Here is a 16,392-nt window from a genome sequence, read left to right on the forward strand (position 1 = left end):
GAAGATGACACATGACCAGTCTTCAGAGTTTCAAAACATGATGTGAAGGTGAATGCTTCTTGATTGAATGCTGAAAAGTGAATTTGTGTGCAAATTTTACCATGTTTACCATGCAAACCTACCACAGCAAAGACAGATAAATATTTTAGATTAACACACTGCGTGATGTGAAAATAGCTTGGTTCTGGCTTGATTTTTTTACCTTGTTTAGTTTTAAATAGCTAGTTGTTTGCAGAACCTTGTAAAGCTAGGATTAATTTCACAGGCATTAGCAGTCCTCCCTATTTTTCCATTTTTTAATGCCCTTAGTCTGACTTTATAACCACATGTGCATTTTCAGGCACTACAACCAGGAGCCTTGATGGTAATTACTGCTGTCAGCGTCACATCTGAAACTCTACTTGGTCCTCTTTGCAAACACAAGTGAACCCAAAATAACTCCTTGGCTTCTCAAATAAGTCAGCTATATTTGAGGCTCACATACTTGCCAGTATTCCCTTCTTGAAGGTATTAGAATCCATAAGAACCAGGGATGAGTGTGGGAGCAGTTGCAGGCGCTGGTGGGTGGGTTCCTCCTGCAGCTGTTCATTCCAGGAGTCTCTTTGTGCCACTGCCTCTTTTTTTTTGTGTTCTTGTGTCTAAGAATGGTCTCCTGGTCCTTCCATGGTATGTACTCCAGCTGCAACTTAACTTTCACCCTAGTGAAATTCCATAGGGAATTTTCATGATAGTGTGGGCACTGCTAAACACCTGCTTGGCTGGGGGTATTTTGGGGTGTTAGGGTGGTGGTGGCCACAAAGCCAGGAATAGCTGGCAAGGCTGTTCTGTTTTCTTTGTGTGTACATATCACTTGCCAAAGGTATTATTTCACTCAACATTGCCAACCTTTTTTTAATCTTTTTTTTTTTGTCATAACATGCAAATTTTGTGCCTTCTTCTGTAGTAGTGAGAATTTGGAGTGAAAACACAGATATTCCGTATTGAACTAACTGAGATGTTAAAAACATCCTGGCTCGGTGAGAGAACACTTGGAATTAGGAATTTTTCAACAGATATAGATGTATTCAAAATTTTATTATCTCTGAGCTTCATGTAATCTATAACAGGCTGAATGCAAGACCTGCAGAAGAACCCCTGATGCTGTGGTGTTCTGGGCTGTGGTTCCTTCATTTACACCAATTCTTTTTGCAGAATAAATTTGAGTTAAACAGCATTATTCCCATTTATATGTAATCAGTCACACCTAGCCCAGAGTTAAATACATCAGAGTCAGTCTGGGGAGATGTCACTGAATTATAAACCCACATATAACAGCAAGAGCACAGTAATTATCTCACAATATCCACAGGCTGTGCTGCAGTTGGGACTTCCCTGTGGGGGTGCTGGAGATGTGAATAAGTTGATATATGAGACCACTTGACAGCTGCACTTTGTGTACACAGAGCTGTCCTTGCCTTGGCATCTTCATCAGAGCCACCAGTCAAATCTTTGGAGGGATGGCCCATCTTTTACTCCTGTAGGGGTTTGTCATTTGTGTTGCTGCTTGTGCCTGGGGCTGTTTTCTTCTCTGTGTTCCCTGCAGACTGGCAGAATCAGGAAAACCATTTCTTTGGATTGCCCTTGAGCCACGTGCTGGAGGGATTTTATAACTGTGGCATGTAGAAACTTTTGTTTTAATTACAAATTTGGTGTGGGGAGCAACTTCGCCAAAGGGAGAGGTTGAAAATAGGAGAGTGGAAAAATCTGCCTCCAGGCTCTACATCCCTGTGCTACCCTGGGTTTAACAGTGTTAACTGCAGAGTCAGCAACTGCTTATGTGAAAAAGTGATGTTGGAAAATCATCTCATGTAATATTAGAAGGGAATGAATGCAAATTTATGAGAAATAAGGAACACCATGTTACCCATCTGCTCTGAGCAGACCTCAGGCTAATGCTTTACAAACCACAGTTTGGTTTTCTGTTCCAGCATTTCAAATTCCAGGATGTGATTGTTTCTCAACCAACCTGGATGCTGCAGTACTTTTCTGTTGCTTTTAAGAGGTCAAAAGAAAGAACTAGTAAGAATGAGCTGAAAAAATCAGACACTTCATATGAATGTTGGTGAAGTTGTGATTACAATTTACCTAGCTTAATCTAGTAAAATCTTTGTCCAAACCTCTAATAATTTTTTCCCCTCAGTGAATAGTCTCAGAGACAGATATTTATTGTTGTATGCAGGTTTTGAGCTGTCAGCCCAGGCCCACAACTAATAAAACCATAACAACCACCAAAGTAATAGTTAAGTTATGTGGATTTGTAGCATTTCAAGTGATGAGCAAACCATTCCAGTGTATTGGCATTTGGCCACTTTGCTCTGGAATAGTGTTTTTGATGAAGAATTGCCGTGGTAACAGATCTGGAGGACATTGGGTAGCTGGTTGCTGCTGACTCTTGGAAATAAAACAGACTTTTAGCAACACATGTGTAATGTCTGAAGGTAAAGTAACCCAAAATAACTGCATCTGCTCCTCTGGGAGTGTGGTGTGGGGCACATCAAGCCAAAGTCTGACTTACTGGCTTACGAATTTAATCCTTCTGTGAAAGTGTTTCTGGATGGTGGAAATGAAACTGTGTATGGAGTAATAAGTGCAACAGTTGAAATCTGAGAATAAAATAAAGGAGACCTGAGAGAAAGTGTATTGCAGATGAATTTAAGTAAAAAAAAGAGTTATTTTAAAGGCTTTAAGAATTCTAGCACTATAGGAAGTGCTTCTGGATGTGTTATTTCAATAGAAGAGCTTTTTTGGGGAAAGGGGATGCAGTGAAGATGAAAAACTTCACTTGCTCTTCTGAAGAACCAGCAAGTGAGAAAAGACATGAAAAGAAGAAAATGAAACAAATTACAGTGAAGTTAAAATTTGGATTTTTTTTTTTTTATTAATGGACTTTTATTTAGAACAGTATTTCTTGGTGACTAAAACTATATAACACAGCCAAGTTAAAAACTTAACAGTGTTTAGATCAATATAGCAAAGTAATATCATAAGATAGAGAGATCTTCAGAAGTCTATAAAGGAAAGGGGAAAAAACCTCTGGGCAAGTTTTTTTTTCATCTCCCAGTTCATTGTGGATGATATTTGAAAGTCCACTTTAGAGGCAGAAAAGTGCAGTCACCTTGATATGTGTTAGTGGGTCGTAAAGAGAATTTACTCTCACAATATTCTAATGTTGTGCCTTCCAGATGAAGTACTGTGTTATACATGAAGCACACTTTCAAGATATAAATGGAATCTAATAAATGGGTTTTCTTTATATTTTAAAGATAAAAACACAGACATTACTGTGAAGGATAACACGGATGATTTCTGCCTTCGAGACACATTGAGCATTGCATCAACAGACTCCTTTGTTTCCACAGCTGAGGTAAGACTCTGAAAGATTGCTTTTTTAAAGATTCGTTGGTCTGTCTGAACAGTGAACAGAAGAATCCTAATTTTTTGCTAATCATTGTAAGCAAAAATGCGTTCTTCTTATGGGGAAAAAAAAAAGAAGCTTTCCGGGCTTAGTTGTAACCAGCTTTTTTTTACTTTATTTTTTTTTTTGTGTGTGCACTGGCAGAGTGTTTCCCCAGCTCCTAGACAGAAGTTGCTTTTGAAAAATATCTCATCGTAAGCTCCCTGATTGCAGTTAAAATATTAATAACTGCCCTAAACTCCATGTCGTGATAGAAGTGTTTAGCAAGGCTTTTAAATCTGAAATTCATATGTGATTTTGCCCTACCAGGATTAGTAATTTCTCCTTGCAGGAAATCAGAACGTGGCACCATTTTTTGTGGTCCCATCACGCTGCAAGTTGTGTGTTGACAGTTCCTTGTCTTCCTGCTACATCGTGTCCTGTCCCAAGGAGCAGGACTCTGGTTTTAGAGGCTGGAAACTGTTTCAGTGCTGACACACAGACCAAATTTAGCTCAGTGCCCTCAGGAGAAATAACTGTCACAAAGCAAGGCACAGATGCTTGAATGGAAGGTGATGGGGGCACTGCTTAGGAGGCAACAACAGCGTCGGGCTGTGTTGTACGAGGACAAAATCTAGGGAGATGGTTTTAGGAAAGAGCTGTACAAAACTGGGACAGCTGGCAGAGTTTAAGTCATGTGCCCTTTTGGTGAGCTCTGCAGGATGGCAGGAGTGTGTGCCAAAGCTTCCTCTTGGCTGGGGCTGAGAATCCAGAGGGTGCTGAGCATCACACACCTGATGGTTTTTCAGCCAGAGTTGTGCCTGCCTGGACACCCACAGTACACAGGGGCCTGAATCCTTACAGAGACACTTTAGACACAGTTGTCATCCCTAACCCAGGCAGACTTCTACTCTTAAACACCCTCAGGCTCTCAGAAGCACTGCAGAAGGGATGGTAAACACAACTATTTGCCCTAATTAAGTTATTAATACTATATCCTGTGATAAATAATGGTATTTGAGCCTGTCTGCCATCAGCTTGTGTTGAGGAAGGTTAGTATCCTTTTCATAGTCTTGCTCTCCCATCTACTGTGATCAAAATAGCTGCCACCCTTGGCAAGAACACAGCCCTGAGTGTGCCACAGAAAGGCCTCTCCCCTCTCTTTCCTGGCTTCTTTTCCATCTTCCTGACAGAGGCTCTTTCCTGCTCTCCCTGAGCTTTGGTGCTGCCGCTCCATTGTCAGTGCACATGCATTTATCATATCTTATTTTCATATCTTGACTAGAATTGAATCTGCAGTTCTATTATCAAATAAACTTTGCTTTCCTTGTTAAAATGTTAACTCCATCCAAAGCTTGGGAGCTTTAGACTTGTGAATAAAGCCTTAGTTGCTCTTTTATTTTTTTTTTTGTAACAGCCTTCCTGTTTTCCTCCAGATCTTAGGTGGAACACAATTCCACCTAATTCCACACAATAAAATATTAAAGTACTATCTCAAGTGTTTTAGTTAGTAATCACCATCTCATCTTCCAACTTCCAAAGCATGTTTCACTCTCATCCTGTAACTACTTACTTTTAAAAAAAAAATCTTTTTTCTGAATGTCTTTATCCTTTAAAGAGACCATCATCAGCCTTTTTAATATAGAGGAAGCATCATTTCTCAGAATGTGAGGAATGCTGAGTGTTGCAGTAAAGTGACCTTTTTATTAGGGGGAGCAAACAAGAATTCCTGAAAGGTCTAGCACTGTTTATTTTTGTTACATTAAGTGTAGGTGGTTATTTTGGTAGTCAACAAGGCTTCAATGCACAGCTGAGAATTTTTTCTGTTTATTAAGAAACAACTTGTGAGTAGCAAATAAGGGCACTGAGCCTGTTCCTGGGAATCTCAGACTTAAAAACTCAAGCAAGTTCCAAAGGTTTGGTGCTTTACAGCGACCATTTCAGCATCTCTTCAGTAGCAGCTGCAGCCCTAAAGCTGAAGTGTCCAGAGAAAACTGATTAACATGTGAATAATCCATGTTTTAACCTTCAGAGGCTGCTGGGCAGCACCCTGTGTAGGGACACAAGGAAGCACCACAAGCTTAGACACGAATTAGCACTACAGGCTTTGGAGTTTTGAAGGTGTGTCCATATGATTTCAACACAATGAAGTCAAGTGTCCACTGCAGGTCACCAGAAATGTCCTGTGCTGTGGTTCACTGTCTCTCTCAAGCCTTGAAGGGATGGAAGTCAAGCCTTCCAAGATGAGGTTGTGTCGTGGTTTGAGACTCCCAGAAATCCAAATTTCCAAGTCCAAGCCCCCCTCCCACAACTCACCCCAGTGTGAGAGGGGTTTTCCAGACACAACACAAGACTCAATATGGGGGGAAGGGAATTATATTACAATTATTACACAAATAAATATTATAATACATTCTATACACAATCCTGACTATCTCTCCTGTGGTAAAGCAGTATTTACATTGGATCAAATCTCTTTTCCCTCCAATAAAAGTCCAGAAGGGAAGAAGGAAAGATCCTTTCCACTTTCAGGGCAGCAGTGTCTCTCTTCTTCGAGGCAGCATTCGTAGCTGGAGTTGTAGCTGGAATCTCTCTCTCTCCATTACAGGTTGCTACTGCTTTAGGGCCATGAAAACCCTGAGATTTGCTCAGTTGTTTAGAGCATGGTGGTAGTAAAGCCAAGGTTTGGGGTTTAGGGGCTGTTCACTTAAGAATTAGACTGGATCCTTGTGGGTCCCCTCCAACCCAGTGAAACCTGTGGACACACCCAGCCCTGAAGTGCAGTCACCTTTTTATCTCTGCTTGGTCTGCATGTTCATGTTCTTCTCCATGTAACCCCACCTGATAGTGAGGAAGTGGAAGACATTTGGGGGCTGGCATGTCCTGGACTCAGCACTGGTGAGGCCACCCCTGGAGTGCTGTGTCCAGTTCTGGGCCCCTCAGTTCAGGAAGGACATTGAGGTGCTGGAGCAGGTCCAGAGAAGAGCAACGAGGCTGGGGAAGGGACTGGAGCACAAGTGCTGTGAGGAGAGGCTGAGGGAGCTGGGGCTGTTCAGCCTGGAGAAGAGGAGGCTCAGGGGAGACCTCCTCACTCTCTGCAACTCCCTGACAGGAGGGGGGAGCCAGGGGGGGGTTGGTCTCTTTTCCCAGGCAACTCTCAGCAAGACAAGAGGGCTCAGGGTCTTCAGCTGTGCCAGGGGAGGTTTAGGTTGGATATTAGGAAGAATTTCTTTGCAGAGAGGGTGATCAGCCATTGGAATGGGCTGCCCAGGGAAGGGGTGGATTCTCCGTCCCTGGAGGTTTTTAAGGTGAGACTGGATGTGGCATCAGTGCCATGGGCTGGGAACCACAGCGGGGTTGGATCAAGGGTTGGACTTGATGATCTCAGAGGTCCCTTCCAACCCTGCTGATTCTGTGATTCTATGTCAGGGCCATCCTCACAACCCTCTGTGCCACAGCACTGTTGGCTGTGCTGGAGCACCTTGTCATCCTCAGAGGCGTGGGAAGGGTTTCAGCATGACACTGGCTGTGCAAAGAGGTGCCCACTAAAGAGTGGTTTGGTCTCGTTGGGATTTTTTTAGCCAGACAAAACAATTTAAAATGGAACCTGACAGTTTATGGAAGGAATTATGTGTATTTGCCAAAAGTAAAAGGTTACTGGTGTGAGTGACTCAACCCCCCCCAGCAAATGAACAGCATCTAACTGTGTGACACTTGTCAGAACACCAGCTCTGCACTGAAATCTCTGACTTTTTTCATGTCCTTAAATGTTTACATGGACAAAAGCAGGTACTGGCACTTTCCCTTCAGCAGGAAAGCCAACTTGGCCAAACTGTTGCTGCAGTTGGCTCGGCTGGAGTGTGTGGAGAAAGCACACTGGGATCATCTCACCAGCACTTGGCTGGGTGTCCTCACTGACAGGAAAAGCTTTTCAGCATTTATTTATTTGAAGATTTTAGTGGAGATTTGATACAAAGTTATACTTTAATCTGATTTAAATCATTCTCAAATATAGGGTAACTTTTTATATAGTTCGATTACTTTGACAGTTACTTTTTAAAGATGTTTCCAGGCTGTGTTTTTATAGCCTAGAAACACAAGTTTGTTTGCCCCATACAGGATATTAAAAAAATAATGATTTTAAAAACATATATATAATTTTTAAAAATAATAATTTTTAAAAAATAATTTTCTGGTCATTAACTAATCTGAATGATGTGTAATCTTTTTTTCTTTGGATTGTTAATAATATGATGTAATGTTTATAGTGGAAATCGTAGCTAGCCATTGTTTTGTTGATTAAATATGATACCCTGTAAACAGGAGTTCTCTGTTATTTCTGTGCTTCGATTTATTAATCTGGTTTTGGTTTTTTTCTTGCTTTAAAAATGTCTGTGAGTTCTCATTAATTTATATTATAATCACAGAATTAAAACTGCCAACAATGAAAACCTTTTTGGGAGCCTGTAATATGAAATTCTGAGTGCTCATGCTTCATACCATGTGCTTTGGTAACTAGCAGACACATTTACCAGCAAAACAAAAACAGGGGTGGGAGGATGTTACTATTTCTGGTTTCCTAAAGATCTGCACGATGCAATCATTCTGTACTTTGTGACCTGGCAATTATTTTCTTTTAACAGCTTGGAGACCCATTAGATTTAACCAGACAATTTTAAGAACTTACCTAGGCAAATTAAATATAAAATTAAGCTGCCTCCATAAGTTTTGAAACTTGAAACTGTAGCTTTCTTCTAAGAGTTATGAAATAAGTCTTGGGAGGTGTGGTGTGTTTATTCTGTGTACCAGCTGAGTGTTGCCCCTTTCTCTTAAGCAGATGCAGAAAAGGATACATCTATCAGTAGAGTATCAGGAAAATTCTTGAATTTGTTTTTATCTTGTTGTCAAGGTCTTTAATGAACTTCCAAAGGATTTTTTTTGTCAGCTTACAGAGCACAGGGAGATTCGGAACACGTACGGGCTGGATTCCCTTTGCCACTGCCCCCTGTATGAAGAAGCCATGCACTTAGCAGAAGAAGGCAAAATATATTCACGAGTCTTAAGGTATTGATTTATGTCTATTTAACTATTTTCTAGAAAAGCAAACATTAAAGTTAAATATTCTGTCTAGAAGCCATTTTTTAGGAGTTAATTGCACTAAGTATTTTTTCTGAGAATTAGACTGATGTGACTGTCCTGGTGCTTCTTTTCCTAACGGTCTTTGAAAACTTTTCTATTTTGTGTAGGACTGAAATGTTTGAATGTCTGGGAGACAGTGACTTCCTTGCTAAGCTGCACTGTATTCGACAAGCTTTTCAGGTAAACATTGAGGAGGGTGGTTTGTCTGTCTCGTTAAGCCTAAACTAAAATACATGGCATTGAAAGCACTCTCTGGGCCAGCATTTTTATAACTTGTTCTGTAGATAAATATTTTCTTGTTGCTTTTACATTTCTATAGTTCTGAGACGAGATGAATTTGCAGAGGAGTCCCAGTTTTATGATTGGCTTTGGAACCTTTGCACCTTTGTCCACCATACCAGAGGTTATAATTATGTGAAATGTGAATGGAGTGTTTAAGGTCACTTTAGTATAACCTGTGCATGAACATGTCTGTATTTTCTGAACCCTTTTCTAGATCATTCTTTCAGAAACAGCAAACAGAATATTTCTTGCTGAAAGTGGAAGAAAAATTTTGTCTGCTTTAATTGTGAAAGCACGAAAGGTAAAAGGATTTTTTTAACTGATGTTTTATTGTTTATGGAACTTCTACCAGAATTCACTTTCCACTGCAAATAAACCACATCTCTTGTTGAGTTTGCTTGATACTCGTTGCTTTTGCTTTACAGAATCCAAAGAAATTTGAAGATGTCTTTGATGAAATGATATATTTTTTGGAACAAACAGACCACTGGGATAATACTGAAATGGAACTTGCTGCTAGAGGAGTGAGTCTGAATTTCTGAGAAGTGCTTTTACCCTTAATAGGATCTAAAAATAAAATTTTACAATTCAGAATTGTGGGAAAGGCAGCTCTTTTTTTTGTTTGTGTTGCTGATTTAGAGAATTGGCATCCACCAGTTTAATACCAGAAAGTACTTTTTTTTTAACTTCTCCTTTACTGACATAGTATCTTTAATGCATTTGAATATGGTGCATGCTGAATTCCACTGCTGAAAGAGAAACTAGGTTACTCAGGTCATGTCTTCCTTTAATACAGGTGAAAAATCTGAATTTTTATGATGTTGTTCTGGACTTCATATTAATGGATTCATTTGAAGATTTAGAAAATCCACCTATATCTATACAGAATGTAGTCAATAACCGCTGGTTAAATTCCTCTTTTAAGGAAACAGTGAGTATTCAGGTGTAATTTTCATACCAATTAATCTGCAGTATGTGGATGGTGTGATCAATATAACAGTGCCGTGAGCATTCTGATAGAAATTTCTGTGTCTGCTGAAACTGTTCTGGTGCTCTGTGCTTTGTATCCTTGAAGTACAATCTCAAAACAAGAATAAACCCAACAACTGCAGGATAAAGTCTGTGTAAAGTCCAGTTTAGCTTCCATTATAACTGAGTGTGTACCTGAAATATTCCTCAAAAGAATTAAACAGATTGTATTTTTTCATAACAGCAGTTGAAAAGCTACAAGTCTGGGCCCAAAACATACAGAATGATTGAATGTATCAGAGAAAATACTTCAGCTTGTCCTGCAAAAATTAGTTTCCTCTGAGGAAGCAGAATTTTAGAGGGGAGGTTTCACTTAGCCACGTCTGAGGTATTAGATCCAGGTTTTGGTTCATACACCAGAGATTTAGCAACAAGGCACAAAGCTGCAAGGAAACAAAAGTAAACTGATACAGTGCAGGCATTTAAATGTTGATTGCAATTCATGATTTTTGAGCTGGGCCTGTTTATTTGTCAGATAGATCTTTTGGGGCCACAGGTACTACCATGGTCAGCTGGTACAGATACTGCTGTCATTTTGTCCATTTTTGTCTGTAAAATGCCAGTTTTCCTTTTTTTTTGTCTTTCAATTGAAACATTCCCTCTAGAGAAAAAAGAAAAGTGCCATGCATGTATTTCTGTAATTCTGTGGTACCACTGCTTTGTGAATAGTTAATTCTCCTGCAGCACTGAAGGAGAGTCAGCTGAGGATAGGAACAAGCTCTGAGGGGAAAAAAGCCCAGTACTGATATCAGTATATTGTATTTCACAGGGCCATATTTGGACAAAACTCCTTAACTGAATCTGAAGCTATTGCAAGAATGTTTTTGCTAAAATGAAAAAGGACATTTCAATGTGTTCACATTCCACATAATATCTAAAATAGTTACTTATGTCTGAGCACATGCTTTAGTATATAAGAGACTGGTCCTCATTTAAACCCAGAGAGAATTGCTAACTGTTGTAACTGTAAAATCAGTCAGGGATGCCAAATTACATTTGAATTAAACTGAAGAAAATGTTGCAAAGACAGATCTGAAATGACACGTATGAGCTACATAGAAATTTGATTATTTGTATCAGCCGCTGTTTTGTGGTTTTAAACTTTGTGTTATCACAAGATTGAAACTGCAGAAAATACATGTCCCCAAAATATAGAAATACAGTATTCTGCAGGTGAGTTCTTTTGAGATGAAAAATGACTTGGGCTTGCTTTTTTTTCTTTTAACAATAAGGCTGTTGCTTCAAGCTGTTGGTCAGTACTGAAGCAGAAAAGACAGCAAATGAAGGTAAGTTGCCCTTCAGAATTATGTGGAACAAAGTTATTGATCGGCTCCTAAGAATTTGAAGTTTAGACAAGAGGTTTCCAATTGTGGGAATTTAGCTCATGGAGCCCTAGTACCTGATTTTTAGCAAAAACTGGAAGATTTTTCAACCTAGTTTGGGTCCAGTCAGCAGTGGTGACAGTAACTCTGTTCAGGTTACCACAGGTTAGGCTTTTATGAAGACTTAATGTTAAATAATGGAAATTTATGCTAAACTTAATGTGTAACTTCTGTCTCCAATTTTACCATCCCTAGGTGCCTGATGGATTTTTTGCACATTTCTATGCTATATGTGAACATATCAGCCCTGTTTTGGCATGGGGCTTTTTGGGCCCTAGAAATTCCCTTTATGACTTATGCTGCTTCTTCAAGGTTTGCAACTCTTTTTTTTTAATTAATTAATCTAAATTATCTAAATTCAGATAATTAGATAGATTAATCTTAATTAATCTAAATGAAAAAAAAATCTTCCTGATTAAAGTAAATTAGTATCTTATTTATAAGCGTAAACATTTCCATTTTCCTAAGATTAGGGCTAACAGTAAGAGAGCATGAAAACTAAATATTTTAAAACATTTTAAAAATATTATTAAATGTTTTAAACCTAGAACTGTTTTGCAAAGTCTGTGCTGTCTCAGCACCAAAATGGATGCTTGTATGTAAAAGAAATAGCTGCTAGTAAGTGAATACAAGTTTTTCCCCTTTTTTTTTTTCCCCTCGCTAGGATCAAGTGCTTTTCTTCCTCAAGGACATTTTTGATTTTGAAAAGGTGAGATACTCCAGCATGGAGAGCCTGGCTGAGGATCTCACCCAGCTGCTGATCAGACACACAGAATTGCTCATGGCCTATCTGGGAGCAGATTCCCTGAGACACGTGGGTGCCTGTGTCAGTGGCCACGGGCACGTCGTGCCCAGCGGGCTCTTGGAAGCAAAAGTCCAGTAAGATCTTAAAATCTGTGACAAATACCAGGAGTGCACATTGGGGTGCTCCTTCCCACCTTTTTTCTCTAATGCTGAAGCTCCACCAAGCAACTGGAAATGCATCACGTCACTAAAGTGTGGAAAAGGACTCAGGGAGGTTCAATGTACACCTATGAAAAGAAATGGGGAGTGTATTGTTGTAAATACCTAAATTAATTTTGCAGCCCAGCTGTCGCTGTATTTATACTTCATGTATCCCAAAGCTTTTTTCTGTAATATTTGGGTAAAGTTTATTTATGAAATACTGTACTTTTGCACAGATGATTTGTGAGTGAAGCTGATGGAGTTGTTCCCATTTAAAGGCTTACAGTGCAAAGTGTTCATTGCAGAGTCTCATCATTAGGTGTCTCAAAGGTGTTTTGCCTGGGGTATCTCTGATTCATGTGACACATGCAATAAAGGAATCACACTCACAAAACTGAAACATGTTGCCCCTGCCCTGGGATTACATTTGTGTGGGTGTAAGCAGCCATTCTCTACTGCTTGCAGGAAATGCAAGCACTGTTGGGGCAGGAATGACTGCCAGTATGCATTTTTTTTACTTTAGTTTGTTTTAAAATATCTAAGCATCATTAAGGTGTTTAAAAATACTTATTTATATTTTAAAAGCTATGCTAGCTTTACCAATTAATTTTAAAACTTTTCCTTGTCCTAAAACTGTTACTACTCTATATGGTGGTAAATTAACCAATAGCATTCTCAGTTCATATGTAGCATTTCAAAATATATTTTTAAATAAGTGTGTGTGATAAGATTTGTTAATCATGAAACAGAATCGAAGGCAGTGTTTTATAATTTAAAGCACTTCAGTCTTCCTCCCTTCTCTGTGGGAAGTCAGGTGTCTATTTAAGAAATTCAGGCAGTTGTGGCCATGCTGTGAAACTGTGGCTCAGGCTGTGGAACCCTGAACTTCAGGCAGCACAGCACAGTCAGAAAGCCTGAGGGAACTCACAGTAATGTTTTTTTCCTGTTCCAGGGGTAATAAATAACGGTGAGGTATAATCTTTGAATTTCTGTAAACTGAAGCAATGCTTCATAGTTACTTTAGGCTCTCAAACTACACTTACATGTGCTTTGCCACACAGAGCCAGCCCACAAGAATCTCTCCTGTGTCAAAAATACAGAGTAAGTAATTACAGAGCAATTCCAAATGTTCCGGTACTTGAGAAGCATGTTGTTAAAAATCTAAGATATCAAAACAGTCTTTGACTAGACAAATTTCACCTTTTGTTGCAAACACAACCCAAAATCCAAGAGGAGGGCCTGTGTAATTCACAGATTTTACCGAAGCCAACATTTTGCTCCTTTGTTGTACTCATTTAATAAGTACAAAAATGATGAAAATGTGTCATATGACTTGTGTGAAATGCCAACTGATTATAATTTATTTAACCAAAAAAAAAAGTATACTTCTATGTGTAATAAAACAGAACTTCCAAATGCTGCTCTTGGCCTGTTTCCACCATTCAAGTTGCTGAGCTTGGCACTGTGCTCCATGCTGGGCTTTTTTTTTTCTCTGCAGTGTCTTCATTGTGGGCATGTGAAGTTTTCTTCACCTATCTCAGCTTTTGAGCAGATGAGTATGTTTAAGCTATCTGTGTTTTGGCAGCTTATTGCAAGTCTATGAATGAAATTATGTGGAACAGTGAAAGTGTCTTGTTGGACTCATAATCAATAGGAATAGCTGGGAATAGTAGCAGAGTAAGTGGCATATTCCACAGCAAATGCACTGGCTGTAGGTAGCAATGGAAACTGTCTCTCTGGTTCTAATAAACTGATATGAAGAAAATTACACCTTAACATTCATCTCAGAGAAACAGAAATGCACTTTTTCACAGAAGTAAATGTATATTGAGATTTTCGTGGTTTTTACAAAAAGCTTTTGAAGAAAGTGCAGCAGCATTGCACATGAGGTTGTAAATGTTTCCAGATACTTTAAAAGTTGGTCTTCTGTCAAAAATGAAAGGATTTTTTTTAAACAGAAGAATGAGAAAGATCTAATGAAACACTAAAATATTTAGAAAATGGGGAAGAACTTGATAATATCTGACTTAAAATAGGAGCACTTCCATACACTCATGGAGCTCTCAGAAGGCCACAGAATGGGGTTGGAAATTCAACTGATGTCTTTCCCAAAATTAAAAACATGGGTTCTGGTTGTTGTAAGATACCAACAAATATTTGATTCAGAAGCAGCTCAGAAATGAAGAGCGAGGGAAGGGAGAAAAAGAGAGAGGAAGGGGGAAGTGTGCATGTACACGTGGGTAGGCTTTTGATCTCCTTTGGCTCTTTTAGGACAAAAAACCATTCATCTGTTCTGTCCTTTCTAACTTTAAATGGGAGATGAAGGTCTCTTTGTAGCATAGAACTGGAATCAGTTCTGTTAAAAGCTTCACCTGAGCTAGCAGGTGTGTACAGAGTATCTGCTGATAACCAGCCACGTGGCCTGAGAATTTCAGAAGTGCACCATCTCTGAAAACACAAGTGCCAGAGCTGCAGCACAGCAGTGACAGGATGGTGCAGTTCTACTCTAGCGAGTTCAAAATCAGAATTTCGTTCATAATCTCTAAATTTAGGTAGTTTTGAATGCCACTTTCCGTGCTAATAAGAACAAGCTAAATTTCAAAGCCATCCTCTTCTGCCATAACTGTGCTCCTAAAGTCAGAAATGTTGAATGTGTAGGGATTATGCAAGAATCAAATATTTATATAATTTGTAATTTAGTTGTAATAATAATCTCACTTTTAATGTGTTCTTAATGATTAAATATACATTTCTTTTGTAGTCTTTGGTTTCTATCAAACTGGACGTGTCAAACCGAGTGTCAGAGTAAGATCATTTGTGACCTTTCTATTGCCTAATGAAGTGCAGCTGTGTATATGAAATAAAATATTTCAGTGAAACAACTGTTGCTCATATAACTGTATCTAAAACTTGAATTCGCACAATCCTTGAAATCTGTTGCAAAATTATTTCATAGGGCAGGTGTTTTGATACCAGTTAGTCACCTTGAAATTGGAATTCGCTGCCTGAAATCAACAAAAAGCAACTTGTACAAAATGTATTATATAAATTAAAAAAGTATTGAATGGGAACAGCTTTTGGGCCGTGCAGTTTAAACTGGGGGAAAGTTCCTGTGCTGTCCTTCAAAAGCCAAACAAGTTTTGTCTCCGATGGCCGTTGTTGAGATCTGCACAGCCTAAGGTCATGTGGTTATTGTCCTAATGTTTATAATCCAGCTGAAAGTGTGGCAGACACAATACGAGAGAGATAGGAAGAAGAAAGTTCTGCACTGGAGACCTTGCAGTTGAACGTGTAGGAAACAAGTCATCTTTAAGCAGGAAAAGGAACGTATTGAGATGTAATGAAATCACGTTCTGCCACCGCTTTGTGAAGTTCCCAGAGAAAGGCGCTGCTTTGAGCCCCCGCGCTCTGCCTCTCGCAGTCTGGCACTGGGGAGATTCCTCCCCGCTCCACCAGCACTGTCACATTACTATTATTAGTTGATCGCTCTCCATGTGCCATAAACCGACCCGGGACCTGACGGCCGTAGGTATAAAACCTCCCCGCGGGCCGGGCCGGGCCAGCGGCGGCGGAGCTGCTGTGGCGGAGCTGCGGTGCCCGCGCTGAGCGGGGCCGGGCCGGGCTGCGGTGAGTGCGGGCTGAGCCCGACCGGGGCTGCCGGAGCGCCCGGGGATCTCCGGGACGGGGCCGAGAAGAACCGCGGAGCGCCGGAGCAGCGCGGGCAGGTCCGGCCCGGGCGGTGGGTCCCCGTGTCCCCCGGCCCGCGGAGCCCCAGCCCGCCCGCTGACCGACCTGCGGCAGGGCCGGCACGGCGAGCACCGCGCCAGCCGCCCCGGTTATTTATAGCCCCGCGCCGCTTCCAGCCCAAAATTAGCCTGTTGGCGGGGCCGCTTGTCCGCAGGGGGGTCTGGCAGCGCGGCCCGGCTGCGCCCCCCGCGCGGATCGGCGGGCGAGGGGCCGGGCACGGCGCGGATCGGCGGGGCCGGGGCAGCTGCCGCGGCGCGGGGCTCGCCTGGAATGCGGGCGCCGGGCGCGCGCCGCGACTTTTATGGAAACTTGCGGCGGCGTCGCGGCGGCCGCAGCCAAGGGGCGCTCGGCAGCGCAGCCCGCCCGGAGCGCCCCGAGCCGCAGCGCGGGCAGGCGCAGGTAAGAGCGGCTCCGCAGCCGCCGCCGCCGCGGGGC

General features: G+C 41.0%; 2 protein-coding genes across 14 annotated transcripts in view; both read left to right on the forward strand.

Moving 5' to 3' along the window:
- Positions 1 to 15,092, forward strand: part of MIGA1 (mitoguardin 1) — a 29,360-nt gene extending 14,268 nt beyond the window's left edge. For all 4 annotated transcript variants that reach the window (XM_027683366.1, XM_027683367.1, XM_027683368.1 and 1 more), the window contains exons 8-16: positions 3,303 to 3,403; positions 8,379 to 8,497; positions 8,680 to 8,755; positions 9,072 to 9,155; positions 9,280 to 9,378; positions 9,651 to 9,785; positions 11,116 to 11,169; positions 11,461 to 11,577; positions 11,930 to 15,092. In XM_027683366.1, the coding sequence (XP_027539167.1) occupies positions 3,303 to 3,403; positions 8,379 to 8,497; positions 8,680 to 8,755; positions 9,072 to 9,155; positions 9,280 to 9,378; positions 9,651 to 9,785; positions 11,116 to 11,169; positions 11,461 to 11,577; positions 11,930 to 12,148 (1,004 nt within the window). In that variant the 3' untranslated portion in view covers positions 12,149 to 15,092. The remainder of the gene's footprint in view (positions 1 to 3,302; positions 3,404 to 8,378; positions 8,498 to 8,679; positions 8,756 to 9,071; positions 9,156 to 9,279; positions 9,379 to 9,650; positions 9,786 to 11,115; positions 11,170 to 11,460; positions 11,578 to 11,929) is intronic.
- Positions 15,093 to 16,271: 1,179 nt separating this feature from the next.
- Positions 16,272 to 16,392, forward strand: part of NEXN (nexilin F-actin binding protein) — a 20,678-nt gene continuing 20,557 nt past the window's right edge. For 8 of the 10 annotated variants that reach the window (XM_027683343.1, XM_027683349.1, XM_027683348.1 and 5 more), the window contains exon 1: positions 16,272 to 16,356. The gene's annotated coding sequence lies outside the window, so the exon portion shown is untranslated. The remainder of the gene's footprint in view (positions 16,357 to 16,392) is intronic. The other 2 variants (XM_027683355.1, XM_027683347.1) reach the window with 2 other exon arrangements.

The sequence above is a fragment of the Neopelma chrysocephalum genome, unplaced genomic scaffold (genome assembly GCF_003984885.1).
Source record: "Neopelma chrysocephalum unplaced genomic scaffold, ASM398488v2 Primary Assembly neopelma1_64, whole genome shotgun sequence".
Taxonomy (NCBI): domain Eukaryota; kingdom Metazoa; phylum Chordata; class Aves; order Passeriformes; family Pipridae; genus Neopelma; species Neopelma chrysocephalum.